At 31.2% G+C, this 19,404-nt stretch overlaps 2 protein-coding genes across 7 annotated transcripts; both read right to left on the minus strand.

The window, feature by feature from the left end:
- Positions 1-6,796: 6,796 nt before the first annotated feature.
- LOC148231621 (uncharacterized) lies at positions 6,797-10,966 on the minus strand. The gene is made up of 4 exons (XM_088192348.1): positions 10,478-10,966; positions 8,409-8,640; positions 7,386-7,482; positions 6,797-7,316 (listed from the first exon to the last, which is right to left on the minus strand). The coding sequence occupies exons 1-4, from the start codon at positions 10,824-10,826 to the stop codon at positions 7,104-7,106; spliced, it is 891 nt and encodes a 296-aa protein (XP_088048474.1). The 5' UTR covers positions 10,827-10,966; the 3' UTR covers positions 6,797-7,103.
- A 3,855-nt stretch (positions 10,967-14,821) lies between these two features.
- Positions 14,822-18,148, minus strand: LOC148231622 (uncharacterized). Of its 6 annotated transcripts, none has more exons than XM_088193144.1 (6): positions 18,094-18,148; positions 17,949-18,014; positions 17,698-17,820; positions 17,393-17,624; positions 17,197-17,323; positions 14,822-16,287 (listed from the first exon to the last, which is right to left on the minus strand). In XM_088193144.1, exons 3-6 carry the CDS (start codon positions 17,753-17,755, stop codon positions 15,409-15,411), a joined length of 1,296 nt encoding a protein of 431 aa, XP_088049270.1. In that variant the 5' UTR covers positions 17,756-17,820; positions 17,949-18,014; positions 18,094-18,148; the 3' UTR covers positions 14,822-15,408. The 6 variants fall into 6 exon arrangements, with proteins under 6 accessions (XP_088049270.1, XP_088049265.1, XP_088049267.1 ...); XM_088193139.1 differs by having other exon boundaries at positions 17,698-17,830; XM_088193141.1 differs by lacking the exon at positions 17,949-18,014 and having other exon boundaries at positions 17,698-17,830; positions 18,060-18,134.
- Positions 18,149-19,404: the final 1,256 nt, after the last annotated feature.

Here is a 19,404-nt window from a genome sequence, read left to right on the forward strand (position 1 = left end):
CACGATGTCTGTGATAAATCTTCCAAGATGCTCGGCTTTGTTATGAGGAATGCCTTTCACTTTGACGATACGTCAGTTATTCGCATCCTCTATGACACTTTAGCTCGTAGCATTCTTGAATCGGGATCTATAATTTGGAATCCCTGAATAGCCAAATATTCCCATTTAGTGGAAAAAATTCAAAAAAGGTATTTAAGATACCTTTACAAAAGGACATTTGGTTATTATCCGTACTTATATCCCAGTGCCTTTCTTTTAGGAGCGTTGGGATATGATTCGCTGAGTTCTCGCAGAAAGCTGTATGTCGCTAAGCATTTTTTTAAATTACTAAAAGGTGCTGTCGACAATCCAGCTATTCTCGAGGAATTCCAGTTTTGGGTTCCGGAACATTTTCGAGAATCACGGTCGAGGCCTCTTTTGATGTCCGTTAGGGCTAGGACATCCGCACTTGCCGACTCGCCTATAGCTGTGGCCATCCGGCTCCTTAATACGCTGGCATTACAAATTTACTTATTTAATGTTAGCTACGTGGATCTGATCCAGTTTATATCATTTAATTTTACTATTTTATAATTTTTTGTTATCTTTAAGTGTTGTTATGTTTATGTATATATACGTTTTTTTATGTTTTATAAATTTAAAATTTGTTTTCGACCATCGTGGCGCATTGGGGTAACCTGTTAGGCTACGATGGTCTTAATTTAATCTAAAAATAAAATAAAATAAAAATTGCGTAGCTTACAATTTGATATTGAACATATCGTAGATTTCACTCTTGGTCATCATCCGTCCGTTAAGCAACACAAAAACCATCCTTTTGTGCGTAAATAATGCAATAAACAATGCGTCCATTCAGCGTAAAAACCGCTAATTTAATCAACCCTTTTTAAATTACCGATCTCGAAATATATTAAATATAGGTAAATATTAGAACGACGATGATTTAACTGATAAAGAAGTTCTTGAGACTAAAAAGCAAGTTAAAAAGCAACAATGGATGATGGAGGAAATATTATAAGTAATGAAATTAAAAAAACATGAATCAGTAGAATGCAATAATATTATTCGTCTTATTAAAAAATAAATTAAAAAGCCAAAGAATATTGGATAAATAAAAAAATGTAAAGAAAAAATTTGCAACAAAAACACGACGAATAAAATTTACATAAAAAATAAAAGATACATTAGGACTAAATTGAAAAAAAATGTCACACCCAAAACACGCAAACGAAAAATATTACTTAGCTTAAATAAAAATAATGAATGGACTAAGTACATAAAATCAGCAGTAATGATCGTTGAGGGAGATAAAATCGCAAATATTCCGATACAGAGAGGTGTCAGACAGAAATGTATTTTTTCTCCTATCCTTTTCGATTTATACTTATATTTATACTTCATATTCAAAGGAGCACTCCAGAAACAAAATGAATAAAAATCGGTGGGAAGACAATTAACAATATTTGTTATGCTGATGACACGGCAGTATAAATAAAATATGTTAAAAAACAGGCCTACGAATATACATCGATTAAAGAAAAGTTACTCTTATAAACAAAATCCCCATGGACCCGGTAAGCTTATTATTAGACGGAGATAAAATTGAGAGGGTAAAGCATTTTAAATACCTGCATAGTTTGGTTGAAATAAGTAGGTTATTTATATATTTTTTTAATATAATTAAATATATTATTTAATTACATTGTAATAAGAATTTTCATTGCACTAACTATAAAATCTTTGTAGTGTATTTTACTACAACCCATATTTTTTGTTTTATTATTACTGTTCGAAGCTGTAAATCAGGAGAGTAAATCCGTGCGCAATGCACCAAAATGCAGCTGCTACCTAACTGCAAAAATAATCGAAATCAAAACCCGGTTTTCGCTCTTAGCTCGTGTAACCGTTGGGATTTAGTATGTATTTCGTAATTTTCTCAAACATCAAGCTCTCTCCGGATTAGACGAGCGATATTTTAATACCATTCCTTAGAAAATATTTTATAAATAAAATAATCAAAATGGTTGATTTTTATATAAAATAATAAAATATGCACAAGTAGAAGTTGTGCACAAACGAAATGCATTGTTTTCACCGTAACAAAGACTTGATAACCAGTAAGTTAGAATTTATGTAGTTAATTCTTAACAATTCATACCCAAGGGCCAAATAAAACTCGTTTTTGGCCGAGGAAGTAAAAAATGAGATTGTCTGCAATAAAATCGTTCATTTAACAAAACCGTCTAATATAAATCTACTCCGTTTGTACCCAAAACGCTTTTTGCTCTAAGAGCGTTCTAGGAAAGAGCTTTTTACTTATTTGTATTTTTTGTCCGACCTCAAAAGTTGGCTTAAAGCAAAAAAAGGTTCGAGCGAGATTTTCCGGAGATCTCTTAAAGGTTTTCCCCGGTAACTAATCAGAGTTCACACGTTACAATTATTATTACAAGTTCCTATTTTTATGTATGTATTAATCGATAGTGTATATACATATCCAATACGTACACATGCGGATTTATTTACTTATTTATAAAAAGAGAAATACAGCGAATGTCTGTCATATAAGAGCTTTCAGCTCGTCACAATGACGTGTTTTCAAAACAAAATGTCAATCATTCTATAACCTATGTTGAAATAACATATGCGTAAATAAAATTGTATTTTCGTTGTATTTTTGATAATATTATTTAATTATTTCCAAAATCCATCAACGAAGAGCAGAGCGAAAGAAAATTAACTTAACTCTGAAATTTCGTCGTGTTGCCAACAGGAGTGAAATGGAAAATCTTTAATAATCAGCATAGTTTAACTGCGAGTTGGAAAACTCCAATTAATTACGTAGATTTTGTATACCGTTATCAAACTTTCAAAGCGGGTCATATTTAATTAGTTATGAAAAGTATAATTGAATTTCATTCATTTTTACTCAAGAAAATTCAGTTATTTAATGGTGGCATAGAACATCTTATTTTATAAAAAAAAATACTTAGGAGAATTTAAATCACTTTGTAGAAAGAAGAAGTCCGCAACAGATCAAATGCATTTAAGCAATTTTAATTCATTTACATACAAAAGATTTTTGTCACATAAAAACTTTTATAGAAATATAAATAATAAAAAAATATCTAACACGAATCTTATTTATATTGAAGTACAGTTTACGGGAAAAACCATACGAAAAGTTTAATGATCTGCGTCCAGGTGATTGATGTTGTGGCTAGACGCGTATAGTGAGATCTTTCCTTTTAGCCCGCTCGTGTGTTATGTGACGAGAGTGAGTGAGAAATAAGGGCGTGCGGAATGCACGTCTATATCTCTCCCTCATTCTCGTCACTTATCACGCGAGCGAGCGAAAGGAAAAGTATCTCACCGTACGCGCCTGGTTGTAACACGTCCTCGGAGTCGCCACTTTCACATTTTCTCAGGCGCTAGTTAATGAAACTTTTTGTCCAATATATTTAAGCTATCCAAGTTCAGTAGTTCAATTAATTAGTTGTTGCATTTTACTATAGCATCGAAGGGTTGAGTACTTCCATACCGTATCGACATTATAACTACATCGTCCCGAGATGACTGCTCCACCAACGTATCTCAGATACAACATACAACCAAAGCTCATCTCAAATGCTTTTTATTTCTGTAAACCCTTAATCTGATGGACTTGTACGTTATCATGCAACGCCAGAAACACTTTACTGGCTTTACTTGGTCGCCTTTCTTTATTGTTATTGCGTAATTTATAAATCAAACAAGCTTAGTGCTCTCAGTCTAGGTCGGTATTACGCTTCTTGAAATATTACCTTCTGGAGCCAAGAATATTGCTTCGGCGACCTAAATATTTATTAAGGTGTCTTATATATTTGAAATTAATAGTAGTTCACACTTTTTACCATTAAAAACTAAACCCAATTCTAAGATATATTTTTTTACATAAATTTACAATTCTCATTGTTTAACTCACGAACCCATATTGAAAAAGTAGACTTTGCGTATTATAATATATGATATTTTAATACATAATTTATTTAAGATATCATTTAAGTTGTTCCTTAATTTTTTTATGAAAAATACGGCTCAAAATCCCTAGAATGATTATGTTTAATTTGATAAAGTACAAGAAATATTTGATGTAATGATACAAAGTCGAGGAAAATATGTCTAAAGCATTTTCTAAAGTCTCAGATATTTTCAGGTCCCGAGAAATTCTCAGTAATGGAGAGCATATTACATATATTATAATTTTATTTGAGCTAAGAATAAATATTTTAATGAATTGTGCGAATCTTGCGTTCGCACGTTTATTTTTATATTCGCAATTTTTGATATATAATCTACGTCACGTAGTCTTCAAGTTGTTATCGAAGATCGGGTCTCTTGAAATTCGGACTTTATAGCTGGATAAGTCTTATGGTGAAGAGGGAAGCGGCTGCTTCAGTTGTCTCAGGTCGTCTTTTTTTGTGTTGTGTGTTAAAGTTGCGGAACAGTAAAAAATTAGAATATTGACTTGTGGTAATTTTAACTTAATATATTCTGGTAATGTTAACGTTTTTTGTGAATGATTGTTTTTGGGGAGAGGGAGGGGGAAATTTGGCAATTCTGTGGTCGTTTTTTTATTATTTTTATTTCATTAGACTAAATTCAAGACTCTCCCTGTTTAGAATCCACTCCAAAAGCAATAAAATCGTGTCGTCGCCGTCGCAAATTCAACGGGGGACAAATGCGCCTATTATAGGGTAACGGTCATAATTCAAACAGCTGGGTATTTGCCAACCCAGATAGTAAACACTTTAAATTCGTGTACTAGGCACATTTCTATTGGTCCCATTTGACAAAGTACGTTATTTTTGCTTCAAATTTGTCCAAATATTTAATTAAAACATGCGCTTGTATGATTATAATTTTTACCGATCATCACAGTTAATATTTTCCTAAGTCTTACCTTTCTAATAGATGAAATTAATTTATATATTGCATTATAGTTATTACATAATACATAACTCTAAACTCTAGCGAAAACGCCATTTATTCTAATATATTTCAAAATCACTTTGCTTTTATTGTGAGGTCCATCGTCAAATTTAAAATCAAGCAGATCTAAAAGTCTATTAAAATGGACCGTGAGAACAAAACTTTTCACGCGTTAAAAGCGCCATAAATCAATACATTTTTAAGACATGGCAGTGCGTTGCTAGAGCATTGTCTGACAATGCCATTGTTATGCATCTTATAAGTTTTGGTCATAAATCAAAGGGGCAAAGCTGTCATATGCATCAACTGAAACACTGCCTATTGACAATTGAAATGCTTAACGCACTATATAATCATAAAAAGGGGCAGTTCGACTCGCGATAAAAGCGTTTTAACCCTTTGAGTATCGAGTTAACTTATACACATTTGTCAATTTGTTATTATACAATTGAAAGTGAGTTAATTTTACCTATTTTTCTAGAATTACTTCTGTTGTTATTTTTTATTATTAGTTTGCAGTACATTTATAGTTTTTAGTTTTCTTATAAATATATGTATTTTGTGTGAGATCTCAAGATCATCAGATCTCATACTTGTTAAAAATATTAAAAGTATATAAACTTCTAGTATGAAAACATATACATCCAATCACACTCCAAAATCATCGTATTGCTGTCGCAGCAAAAAATCAGTGAGTACCAAATAAAAGTACATACACACCGCCTAAAGATACATCTAATATTTAGAACTCGCTTTTGACAACACATCAAGTTTTTGCGAAACCAAGTGTAGCTACGCCGACTAAGACACAGACGAATAAATTCGAGACAGACAGCAGCCGCTTCCCTCTTCACGTTTACGTTAACATAATTATACAATCTGTAAATGGATGTGGCTCAAATTAAGAAGAAGCTCTCGTTAATATGGGATATCTCCAATCGGATGTCATTGAGCGTCATTGAAAGCATACGCTAAGCAGACGTCTATGCCCAAACACAGAAGGCAGATAAGGAGAGTGAGAAAATACTTTTTCACCTAAAAAATAAATTATTATTGATTTAATCTGTCGCAAAAATTAAGAGAACTAAGAAGAGCATACTCATCGTCGCCAACTTGTCCGTTTCAAGACGCACAATCGCAGTTTTCAATTATCGGCTGATGTTTGATTAATGATTGCTCAGAGTCTGTGGTGTGTCTCGTTCTAGTTTCGGAGACACAAATAATTGATGGGGCGGCGCCGACCATTAATCACAGGCTGACTTCCAAAATCCCCAAAACGGTCGTCTCCACATGGAATTGGCGCAGATATCGCTTAATCTCGACTAGGAAACTAATGCGTGTGTGATATGGGGGCGATCGGCTTCAACATATTTTATTGGCTCACCTTATATTAAAGCTTTGAGAATATTAAAGGTGAACTAACATGAACCCTAACTCAGCTATGTATTTGTTAAATTGTGTGCTCATTTTAATATGATTTTCAAGTCCAAATACAATATTTTTTTTTCTGAGTTTAAAAGGAACGGTGGAGAATTAGTTAATACCTTAAACTAAGCAATTCATTGTATAACAATACTATTTTGAGAAAAGTATATAAAAAAAAATACTATGAATTAACTATATTATTTAACATCATACATACTATAATAATTTAAAACTGATTTTTCAGTTTCAGAATAAAATTTGATAATAAAAAAATATTTTTTCAACTAAACCGAAGAAGTTTGGAATAAACAAAGAGAGGTATTCATGCACTTTCTAAACGCATGATCAATTACATTGAATGGACTTTAGTAGCTTTTTTCATTAATTAAAATAAAAGATAAAACATATTCAAGATTTTTATTTGACACAACCTATTATGATTTCATTGATAAACGGCAAATTTAAAGTAAGCCTTTTAATTGAAATGTTTATTGATAGAGTATTTAAAAAGTAAGTAAATCACACTGCTCCAAAAAATCCCAATTCGTCAAATACACATTAAATACATTCTATAAAAACTATTTGTAGAAAGAAAATATCAACTTTTCAGTCACTTTGCAAGTCTATATAAACTCTTACATTTAGTTACAATATATATTAATTACAAAAGTCAAATATTTTTTAAAAAAAGAATGTGAATTATGGTAATTTCAATCTTCGTATGGTTCACTTATGGATTCTGGAGAACTTGGTATATAACAATAGGAATGATCTTGAATAATAGCACTACTGCCACAATGATTCTTATGTTCCGTTTTAATGTTTCTATCACATTGGTCATTGCATGCTGGTTCAGTTTTGATAACACCGTCCACTAAGTTGATGGAAAATTCACTTTCCATTTCATTGTCATCATTAATTACCTATTAAAAGAATGATTCAATATTAAAATAGAGAAATAATCGTTGAAATTATTATGTACCAATCATCACCTTATTTCTTAAGTCATCCAAACCTTCGTTTATTTGTCCAGGGAAGAAGTAAATCATTTCTAAGTCCAATTCCGACAATTCAACATCATCTTCAGATCTAAAAATATTTTAATTTAATAGAGTTTATTTAAGTGATTAATTTATAATTGAATCAATCTCTGCTATGTTTTTTAATACTAATAAATGTACATATGAGTCATCGTAGTTGATTAATAATTGGTTTAAACTCAATCTGTGATAAAAATTCATTTAATTCTAAACTAAAACTTTGACCAGTACAATAGACCAGTAGTATAAGTTGATGATTAATACCTGTAAGACCTGGATTCGAATCCCAAATGCACTCTAGTGTTTTTTTTTTAATCTTATTGTGTAAAGATAATCAAAATTAATGATTATTATATAGTTACGTCTATTGATTTAAAGTTGTAATAACAGTTAATATATAATAAAATAGATGTCACTGCAATTTCAGTCGGGTATTTCACTACTTAATTATTTACCCCGTTTTAACACATTGCTTGACATGTTGCAATGGAAGATTTACAATAAATAAATAGATGTTAGTTCAATAGCAAATTATTTTCGACTACACCGAGTAGTGACAACAGAATCCATTTAAGCAATTGATCGTTCTATAGTTTTGGTCAATCCAATGGTATATGGTACTTTGTTAGGACTTTATTCTCTCTATGAAAATGATTGCTCCTGTAAATTAATTGTAATCAAAATAATCACAACGTTGCAGAAGTATATCTAGCAAACTACTAGAGAAAATTAAATGATCAATATTAAATTATATGTCAAGTCTTACAAGAACGACGGATATTATTACAAGGGTTTGTAATGATAACTTATGCATATATACACAAGCTTCGAGTAAAAGTCAATATTAATGTTCAACTTAGATGCAAATATGTTAGCTTCAGAACGACTCATATAAGTTTTTTTATTTATGCGCAATTAATTGTAATCACTGTAGCTTTTTTGCAGAGACTGATTAAATTGTGTGAATGTACAAACTTTTCTTTCTCTACAATGTTCATCTGTGTGCATTTTATGATATTTTTCCATAGTTTTTTTAAAAATGCACTACTATTAGAAAAGCCATATTCTTTAAACTTTGTAGTAACACTCTTCCAAATGTCTTCTCGTCTACATATATCATCATAACTGTCAAAATTTACATCTTTGTCGACATAATTAGACAGAAGAGACATTAATAGCACTTTGGCGATATTGTTAACGTTGTTTCCTAAAACATAAGAAAATAATTAAATAATGTTTAAATCAGATTAATGTACATGTTGTAGGTTTAGAAGAAGACCATCATTACTCTAAATCCGCCAGAAGTATTTTTTTAAAATATATTAGATAATAATATCAAAATAGTTAAAGAAATAGTTTATAATATAAAATATTTAGGAGTAATTGTAGACACAAAATTTAATTTTAAGGAACATTGTAATTACATATTAAAAAAATGGAAGAAAAAACGGTATATTATCTAGAATGAAAAATATGTTAAATATAAATACAAAAATAATTACAATTGCCCTATTTTAATTATTGTGCAACAATATTAGATATGTTTAATTTATGGATAAAATGATGTTGCAAAATTACAAAATAGGACTATGAGAGTAGCCTTAAATAAAAATAGATTTACTAATTGTAGAAGTATGATTGATAGATTGGAATGGTTAAATGTTCAAGAAATATTGAAGATGAATGTTTTAGTATTTACATATAAGTTAGAAAATAATATGTTACCAGAGTATTTTAATAAGAAATTAAGATGTACATGGATTTAATACTAAAAATAGAGATAATTTAAGGATAGATAGGTAAAAGAAAACGAGTACGGCAGGAGAATTATGTACGGTGGTGTGAATCTGTATAATAATATTTCTAGGACAATTCGCAAAAATAAAATTCTAGCGGGTTTCCTAAATGGAATAAAGAAACACCTTTGTGCATTAAAGTATTTTTTTTATTTTCTGTTTATGTTTATATCATATTTTATATGTATGTTTTCATTATATTTGTTTAGTCTACAGTCTATAGTAGCTTAAAATAATAGTAAAAACCTATATACGCATACAACGGCGTTACCAAAAAAATGCACTAAAATCTTGATGATAAATAAACTACCAATATGACACTAAAATTTCCTTTCCAGCCCAAATAACGCTTTTAAAACGGTTATATGTATATTTTTGGCTTGACATGCATTCAAATAAAAATAATAAAACGATTGGGTCCTTTTCAAGCAACCAACATATAGACATTGTGGCTAAGGGTAAGCAAAGAAAGGAATACCGAGACCATTTCCTGCTATCAGATTCAGGTATCAAATTCATATCAATCCGTATGCGCAAGAATATTTATTATTAAAAGAAAAGTACGGCAATTACTGCTCAAATTAACTGTTATTGGTCAAAAGAAACAAAAATGAGAGCTTTTGATCTCCGTCACTCTCCGCCAATATACACATAATATTATATAAGTCGGAATGCTATAACTTGCACAATCACTTTCATTTTATTAGGACTTCCAATGCGAGACTTCAATATTCACTGCACAACAAATTATTTCAAATGAATTTTTAATAAACCGATGAATCGAGGGCAAAATGAAATTTGCGTATTACTCATTTGCAGATTACTAAACATAAGTAAGCCAGTCAAACCAAATTCGATTGTGTAATAAAAAGTTTAGTGTCAAATTCTTCGAGCTATGTTCTCCAAGATCAGAAATAACAAAGCTTCTACGAACCTCGTCAAAAGTTAGTTCATCACAATATTATTTGATAAAGAAATATAACCATTGATTTCCAAAATGTAATTACGCACAATTAAGGCTCATCAAAACAGTACCATGGGTGTTAATATAACGTTGGTAAAAACCAAAATGCTTTTCCTAAAGGTATACGAATTTAGTGACATGACGGTCATCTCCCAACCTGACAATATACATTATAAAATAAATATATTTTGTAATAGCACTGAATTTGAATTTTTAGCTTATGTATTAGTTTATTTAGCTTATAACTATACAATAAAAAAAGTTTAAAATGTATACACAATTACTTTTGCTAGATGCGTTGATGAATTGCAGACGAGGTATCTCGTCAATTGCCGATTCTGGAGACTCAACTTGCTGATAATGCGTTTGCTCAGATTCTTCATGATTAATTACATAGTCAGAACTCTTTTTCTTTCTTCTCCGCCTTGTTTTCCCTTTCTTACGAATCTGAGTTTGATCACTCAGAGGTGCTCCCTCGGAATCCTGTTCTTTAGAACTATCGTTATTAAAGATCTCCTTTCTTCTCGATTTGATTTGTGCCAGTCTATTGATTTTATCCAGCGAAGTTTCGTTTTTCAATCGTGAAATGAATCGACGCCGCAGAGCGGCTAGTCTACTGTTCATTCGTTGCATTTTTTTGCAGCTCTGACTATTTTAAGGCTCTACATTTCAAAATAGTTACTCTAGTTACATAGCCATTTTATTTATATTGCAAGTTTTGACATCTGGTTAAATGACATATGCAGTGTTGCCATTCTGAAAAACTAGTTGACGCTTGATGATGTGAAAATGGGGGGAAAATATAATTATTTTAATAAAAAAAAGTATTAAAAAATAGAGTTTAAAATATATAAAGACGTAGCAAATATTAAGCTTTGGTATTTAACACTAATTATGATAATAATCAAAACTAAACATATAAATATTGTACAATACTTCAAATGAATTGAGACTTGAACCATAAGTACCAATTGAGTAAATATTACTGAGGTGACCAGATATCCATTTTTGAGGAGGATTTTTCTTCTCAAAAATGTTGTCTTCTCTTGTTCTCATAAAACAAAAAAAAATTGAGTTCCCGTAGCATCAAAAAAAATCGGAAATGGCATTTAAACAAAAAAATCAAAATAATATTGTAGAGGCCTATTTACATATGTATATATTTTACTATGCCGAACGGAACTCTGTTAAAACTGACTTCTCTTAGTATACTTTGGATAGACAATGACGGTGAGACCTCATCCACAGTCAATTTTCATAAATAACATGTTTTGGTGACGGGATGGATGACGGATGGCAATTAGACACCGATTGAGTGTTGTATTGCGTAGCAGTAGTGTTTTATTGCGTATTTATAGTTAGATGTTTACACAAGTGAAAAAAACGCGGATCAGCAGACCGACTCGCAACCGGCCGTTGCGAGTCCGCCTAGGGTTTGCCCTTAAGAGGAAAATCCTTTACGCCAGTGTTATCAGAGTGCCACCAAGTTTTTGCCATAATAAACCTGAATGAAAATATACAAATATAAATCAGCCCCCTGCAATGTAAGCTAAATTTTATATCTCAATAAAATACTACTGTAGCGGCTCAATCTGTGTCTAATTACCACCCGTCACTATCTGTCCACTAAACTGCTGACCGCCGACGTGATAGCGAACATACGACCGTCAGAACGGAATCCCGCCAGAGTTTACCTGGATCCGGACTTAAACTGGCGGACCACCAAAACAATGACCCTGCGTCTCTCTTACCAGGTGCCTTCATCGACAGCCAACGCCGCCGATTACGTGATCTAGGAAATGGCCGTTGCCGCCCCGCTCCTCCAGCGAGAAGCTACCCATGTGCCACCGCAAATCAAACCTAGCCGTATCACGTGTGATTCGACGCGTATTGGTAAGACTTCGCCCACGCGATTCTCGGAGTCCCTATGGCGTGTACAGGGCCCTACGTGTACGCCCCTTAAAGTTGCACACACGCACCTCGGAGCTCCTAACACGCTACCCGGACATGTGCGTTCTGTTAGATTCGAGGCCACCCCCTCGCGTCTCTTGCAGCCCAACGTGCCGCTCAATTCTACACTGGTTTCACGCCACTCAAAGCGAAGCACGCTACGCACTGGTGAAACTACGCCCTCGCGCTTCGTGGAGCTCTAAAAGCAAAACTTGCACTCCCACAGACAAACACCACCGCACGCACCATCTGTTATCGGCCAGTCGAAAAACGACGCCGCGCGCGCTGTCATTACACTACGCACGCGCCACTTGTCGTTCGCTTTTCACGGTACTATACGTCGCGACCTTAATACCTCTGTACCTCCAGCATTTTTTCTAAATCAACTCCACCGACCTCACCGTGTGTAGAGTAGCAACTTCAAGGTCCCCCTTCTCTCTTCCTAGTTGAATTTAGCAATTATTGTACTTTGGAGGCTCTTTTATATATGAATAAATGTTATTTCAGGCAAAACCTGGCAGTACTCTGATAACACTGACGTGACAGTGACACATTTTCTTGCTTTACTTGAATGGAGAAACAACGGTATGTGCTACCTCGTCCACCGTTCACTTTTATATTTGATATGTCTCTGCCCACTACACCGTATCATATCATGACCGTAACCGTATCGATGCATGCAAAAAATATTCTTTGTATGAATTAGTATATAAAACAACACCCACTACACTGTTCCGTCGCCAACCGCTGTGGGTGCTGGTAATGTTAGCAGCGTGGCTTTCATGTCTGATACGTCTCTATACCAGTCATGGTATGATACGCTGTAGTGGGCAGATACCTTAAGAATTTAAGATGTAACTACTATATCTCAATAAAATACTACTGCAACGGCTCAATCTGTCTAATTGCTACCCATCACCATCCGTCCGCCAAAGCTTTTTTTATTTTTAGTGTCCTCCATTGATATTTGTAACAGATTATCATCTAAAGGGTAATTCAAATATATTGTATTTAAGTAATTTATTTTACGGAAAAAAATTGATTCCGTAAATATTTCAACTAAGTCTCCAACCTTAAAAAAAGAAAGAAATTGTAACGAGTTTAAGCTATTGCACCTCAATTAATTCATCATATTAAAATCAAAAACAATTTTTGATTTGTAGTAAGAAATAGCAAATAGATTCACGTGTTAACCGACCAGTTGAGGAGGTTTTAGGTTTTGACATGATATATTTTGTGGTTTTTTATCTCGTTTTACAAGAAAAAAATATCTAAAAATTTACATTATCATATTTTGGAAAATTTCGTAAGCTAGCTTGATCCGCTATCTTGTGACAAAATAGTGGCTAATAAATCTACAACTAGGTTTTAAAAATCTATGAGTAAAGTTTACAAATGTGTTATAATAAATGTTATCCAAATTCAGTTTCCAATTTTATTTCCAGAGAGAACATTACATCCCCAAACAGTCACTTTTTGGGCATGTAATGTTCTCTCGGGTTAATTTGCTTATTATCATACCTAGAGAGGTGCAAATGTGCCTTATCAAAGAAGAATTTTTTTTGAAAAATCAGTATCTACTTCCTGCTGCTCTAGCACCCAATCTGCATAAATTCTTAGTAGTCCATGGTCTTTGGGTTTCAGTTATTGTGCTATCTGAATTTTGTACGGGTGTAGGTCAAGTATGGATACAAAATACGTCAAAGGAAGCCACAATAAAAGTCTAAAGCTATGAACGCCGACAAATCAGCTACACTTTCACTTACAGCAGCAATATTCTCGATTAAACGTCGCCACAATGATGCATATGCCTTACCCTATCTTCAACGCTTCCAGTCTCTTCAAATTGTTTCATTACGTTGCGGATTGTTCGCTTAATATGATGATTAAATTGACCATCTGCTTCCTTTGTTGGAGCGAATTTTGTTCTCAATTTGTTTCTAAGACGCTGATCAAGCTTTCTTCTCTCTCTGTGGCTGTCCACGTTTCACTGCCGAAAGTAATGATGGGGTGGAAAATCGTTTTATATGCGATAAGTTTCTTATGCAGGACCTTTGAGCATTTATAGTAACATTTGTTTTCGAATTTATTCGTTCAGTATACTTCGAGCATGAAGTGAAAATCCTAAGTCGGTGAAGCTATTCACTCTCATATATGTATTCTCATAAATTTCGTCCTGTCCTGATTTATCTTCAGCCATATTGATGGAACACATTTTTCCGCTATGTCTGATGATTCTCTGTTTACTTTTACTTGTTATTACCGCATCATCAGCATATGCAAGCACATGGAATGTGTTATAATATATTTATATATATCCATTTATGGTTTTTATTACCAGATTAAAGATGAGTGTGAGTAATGCACCCTCTTGATAGACATCTGATTTTATTTCAAAATCTCTTATATGTTCATTCTATGTTTTAGTGTTGTTTCAAACAATTCATCTGAGATGCCTAGTATTATTAAAATAAATAACATTTATTTTCCATAAACGCTATCGCAAGCCAGCTAAAGTCTATAAATAGGTGGTACAGTCAGTGTTGTATCATATTCGTTAGCTTTTTACAGTGTCTGCCCATTGTGCGACATGATCTATGTTGATATTCTCCCGGTATTTTATTGACATATTTTTCTAGCCTTCTGTATATGATGTTTGAGAATAATAATAATACAAATTAATAAGGTGTACTTTATTTTTTTTAAATCATTATACAAAAACAGTAATTTTACATCTCAGTAATTATTTTACATCAACTGCTGCTCTTCAGACCATTTTGAAATCTGATACATCTTAAAAATCAACATTTTACTTTACAAGATGTTATTTTTTGCATGCTGTTTTTTTAGTTTTAAATATGTACATACATTTAATATTATATGACTATTTTTTATTCGCAATTTATATAGAAAAAAACATTTACATAATTTGATTTATTTTTCTAATAATATTGATTAAAAAATATTTCTTTTATAAAAGAATGGACATCCGATCCAAAGAAAAAATTTGTTGCTCAATATTTTTGTAGATGATCGGTAAAAATATTAATCAATTAGGCAATTATTAAGTTCTCTAAAAAGTATTACATAATTTAATCCTGAAACTATAATTGCAAAAGTATATCTGCTGTTTATGTATTTGCCAATACATGTATTTGAACAATATTTTATTGCAAAATATTTATTTATAATCATTAGATTCACTCATAAACTACATAATATGTATTAAAAAAAATCATATTTTATACAAAAAAATAAATTGCTCTCATGCAATCGAATTATTAAAATTTTCAAGAATACAAGTTTGCAAATAATTAGCAGCAATGTCGGCTTCCATTTTAGTTAAGTCAACACAGTCTGAAGTGTCTGACTCGTTGCACTCATTTATAGCTTCTTCGGTCACTGCTTCTAGTGATAGGGAGCCACTATTAGATCTACTAACTACATTATCACATTTTGTTTCAATTTCTTCTTCTGTGCCCCATTTTTTCTTTCTCCTTCTACGCTTTCTTTTATATTTACCCAATTGTTTAAGCAGCTTGGTTTCTTTATTCCTCTCTCTCAATTTAATCCGTCGAATTTCATCAGGATCGTCTTTCGATGGTGCACGTGCGCCTTTATCGAAATTGTATGTTTTCCACCACATGGTCCAGTGATTGTCGGGTAGTCTCTCGGGAGGCTTTCGCTTTATTTCTCTTTTCTTCTTAACAAATGTACTCAATGCTAAGTCATCCTCGGATGAATATTCATCAACATCTACAATTTCCTCCGCCATAGGGTTTGAAATTGTAGCTTCATTTTTACCTTCATTACCCGATATAACTTTATCATTATTATTCTTCAATAAGTAATTTTCTTTACCGTCCGATACATTACTTATTTTATGTCTTTCCTCAAATTCGGTAGGTATTTCAGTTTGTTTAATTATATTGCTCGGATCATTTGTACTTTTAATATTTATAATATTATTTTCTGCATTTTTTAAATTTATTTCTTTAGTGGTAGCTAACATATTAGACAAACTAACATCATTATTGGTATCGACTGCAATCACATCGTCGTTAATATCAACACAATTTTTCATAGTATCACTAATGTTGTTATCATCTTTAATTATAACTACGTCGTCGTTGTTTAATAATACCTGAAATTATAAAAAATTAATTAAATATTTAACATATTTATTTCACATATTCTATTAATTTTCAATAGAATATGTGAAAAATTCGCATAGAAATAAGCCCACGTTTGTAAGCTATGAGTTTTTTTGTAATGTGAGGTTTATAATTTTTTTTATTATTTTTAAAGTAAGTTTATGATTTTTATTGATGGATTTTCAGATTTAAAGGTCCATTAAAAATATTTTATTCCATAATTAATTGGAATGTGGCGACAGCTTGCCAAAGGAGATTACAAAGTTTCTCAGAACCAAATTACTACTACTTTCCAATAAAGATAGAAATTGAAAGTCATATTTTTCAAAGGTTTTTGGTGCCGAGAAACCCTCTCTCTCCACCATGCACTAAGTATATCAACGGATTTAAGTCACACCTTGGACCTGTGGATATTGAGTCGACTTTAAGACGAGGATCTGTTTACATCTTATTAAGTTACTTTAGTAAGAATTTGTATGAACTTTTCCATTTCAATTTTGATGTTGTTTCGACTACACTATGTAAGTTTGGGAAATTACTATACATAAAATATGGTAGTGTTTTTACTTTCATAAGGAACCATATTTTTATGATCTTAGTTTTATTGTGATAAATTTGAATATTTTTCTCGCATGTTTCAAATTATATGTTGGCATTTTTCTATAATTAAATTAGCTGTTCCTATAATTTGCCTCAGTTAAGATGTAGATGTAACATTATAATGTAGTTATTGATTATATCTTTAGAAAATCTATTAGTTTTGTTTTGTGACAGTTTCTTTCTAAGCTAACATGTATATAATATCCATAACAATTCTTTTTAATGAAATTGCTTATGAATAAAATTGAAATAAAATAAAGTACAGCTACTGAGAAAATATTCATATAATAAAAACATACATTTTTGTTAAGTATTGCTTCTTGTTCTTCTTCTACAGCAAGTAAACCTTCATTCACCAATTCTTTAAAGTAGTAGTATATTTCTAAATCCAAATTGATCATTTTGTATTTTTCGTTTTTTGGATCCCTAAAAAACATACAATGAATTAAAAACATGTGATAATACAATAAATAAATTACCAGCCATATGCATTACAATTTATTCATATGTTTTCTTTCTCGCGTGCATTTTACCATGTCCTTCCATTTTCTACATAAGTATTGGGCGTCATATTTGAAACCATAAGCAGAAAACTCTTTTTCAACGTTTTTCCATAAACTGCCATTCTCAGACATCACTTTGAACTTGTTGCAATCTGTGTTTTCGTCTATATAACCGGATAGAAGAGACATAAGAAACACTTGAAGCATATTGTCGTCGTTATTTGCTGAATCAATAAAATAAAGCATTAAGAATAATTAATTTCAGATACTTTATTAAATAACATATAAATTACTCACGTTCATAGTCATATTCAATACATTTTGTAGGTATAAATTCATTTTCATCACTTGACATTGTTTTGGATCTATGATTACTTACATGCTAGTAAATAAATCCATAAATGATTTTTCGGCTATAACCTAAAAAAATCTAAAAATCACATTTACTCATATAACCATGAAAATGAATACATTTTTGTAATAAGTATTATTATCGTTATATTTTTTTTAACAATTTTATAAAATTTAACGAAATTTTGTAGATATACCTAACCAAGATATGTTTGAAAACATTGACATGTTGTCAGCTCGTTTTCGAAATATATTATTATTATCTTAAAATAAATATATATTTATTAAAATAGCGGGTTTATTTATACTTTAAATTATAAACACGAGATAGCGATGCAATACATATAGCACTGTCAGTGTCACATTGTTGGCCATAAGCGAATAGTTTTAAGCCATTATTAATTTAACATTGTTGGCCATAAGCGAATAGTTTTAAGCCATTATTAACATAATAAATTTAATAACTCGTGTAATAATGAAATATATCAAATGGTTTAAATATTAAAAATTAAAACATTACTGGAATCAAACTCAAAATATTATGTTCTTAAAAATATTATAATAGCAATTCTAATAATTATATAACTAAAAGTGTACTATAAAAACCATACCTTACGTCTGCTTAAAATATATTAATTTGGATAGCTAAAAATATATAACTTTAAAAAATATAGTTATATTAAAAAAAAAAGTTATACCTCAAAATTATGCAAGAAAAGGTTTTGTTTTTAATTTATTTTACTTAAATTCATATTACTATATCAAAATTACAGTAATAATAAAAAATGAACTAATAAATATAATTGCGAGGTATGTAGAAAATAAATTGTACGAGTACAATTTTTAATTCCTAAAATATGCTTTTAGAAAGAAAATTTTAATATTTCATTGCGTGTTCAAATACATAGTGTTATTTTTTACAAATAAAAAAAAGCTAAACGATATTTCTCTATTCAATTAAAAATATGTTTTAATCTAGATTTAATTAAAAACCGTATAATGGAAAAGGGGGCTCTGGTGATTTTTGCATTTTTAAGGTGTAAAAATGTAATATAAGTTGTCATATAAAAAAATTATATTCATTTGTTAGAATAATAAGTACGTTGTGTAGTGGTAGTCAGAAACAGGCGATGTGCGAGCTCTGCCAGTTAAGTTAATTAATCTAGCCACAATTATTTTATTTATTGTAGCGCATACATGTAAATAAAATATTAAAATATTTTAGAGGCATAATAAAATTATAATAAAAAGAGGAAAGATGACAGTGACCATATTTAGAGATTGATTCCAAATTCACCCCTTCCCCCTCCTCCATTAAACACAAAAGATTTTCTAATTTGAACATATATTTTTATGTTGTATTTTCGTCTTTATAAATGTAACAAGTTGTTTTGCTGCATTTTTAAAACTGGTTTTTTATTTACGTCATTAATGATTTTAAGAAAAACAAGATAAACAAGCAAAATCTAAAGCTAGATAAACAAGAAACCCTAAAGCTAGTTTGGGTCTATGTTATACTCTGGAGATGTGGCAAACAGTCTCACAATAAAATGATCAAAATATTCTAAGAAACATTGTAAAAGATCTATGGTGTGTTTATGATAGAGACATGCAACGTGACCTAGGTGGCAAAGATGTCACCTGTGCAATGAA

The sequence above is a fragment of the Plectrocnemia conspersa genome, unplaced genomic scaffold (genome assembly GCF_051122295.1).
Source record: "Plectrocnemia conspersa isolate PC_06_02 unplaced genomic scaffold, ASM5112229v1 ptg000009l, whole genome shotgun sequence".
Lineage (NCBI taxonomy): Eukaryota > Metazoa > Arthropoda > Insecta > Trichoptera > Polycentropodidae > Plectrocnemia > Plectrocnemia conspersa.

What these genes read in the sequence shown, in the direction of transcription:
- LOC148231621 (XM_088192348.1), bottom strand. Translation starts at nt 10,826, where the DNA reads ATGCAACGAATGAACAGTAGACTAGCCGCTCTGCGGCGTCGATTCATT. An exon ending in CATCAACGCATCTAGCAAAA is followed by an intron (nt 8,641 to 10,477) that starts GTAATTGTGTAT and finishes CTTATGTTTTAG; the next exon opens with GAAACAACGTTAACAATATC. An exon ending in TGGATGACTTAAGAAATAAG is followed by an intron (nt 7,317 to 7,385) that starts GTGATGATTGGT and finishes TTCTTTTAATAG; the next exon opens with GTAATTAATGATGACAATGA.
- LOC148231622 (XM_088193144.1), bottom strand. Translation starts at nt 17,755, where the DNA reads ATGTCAAGTGATGAAAATGAATTTATACCTACAAAATGTATTGAATAT. An exon ending in TATTGAATATGACTATGAAC is followed by an intron (nt 17,625 to 17,697) that starts GTGAGTAATTTA and finishes TTATTGATTCAG; the next exon opens with CAAATAACGACGACAATATG. An exon ending in AGAAAACATATGAATAAATT is followed by an intron (nt 17,324 to 17,392) that starts GTAATGCATATG and finishes TATGTTTTTTAG; the next exon opens with GGATCCAAAAAACGAAAAAT.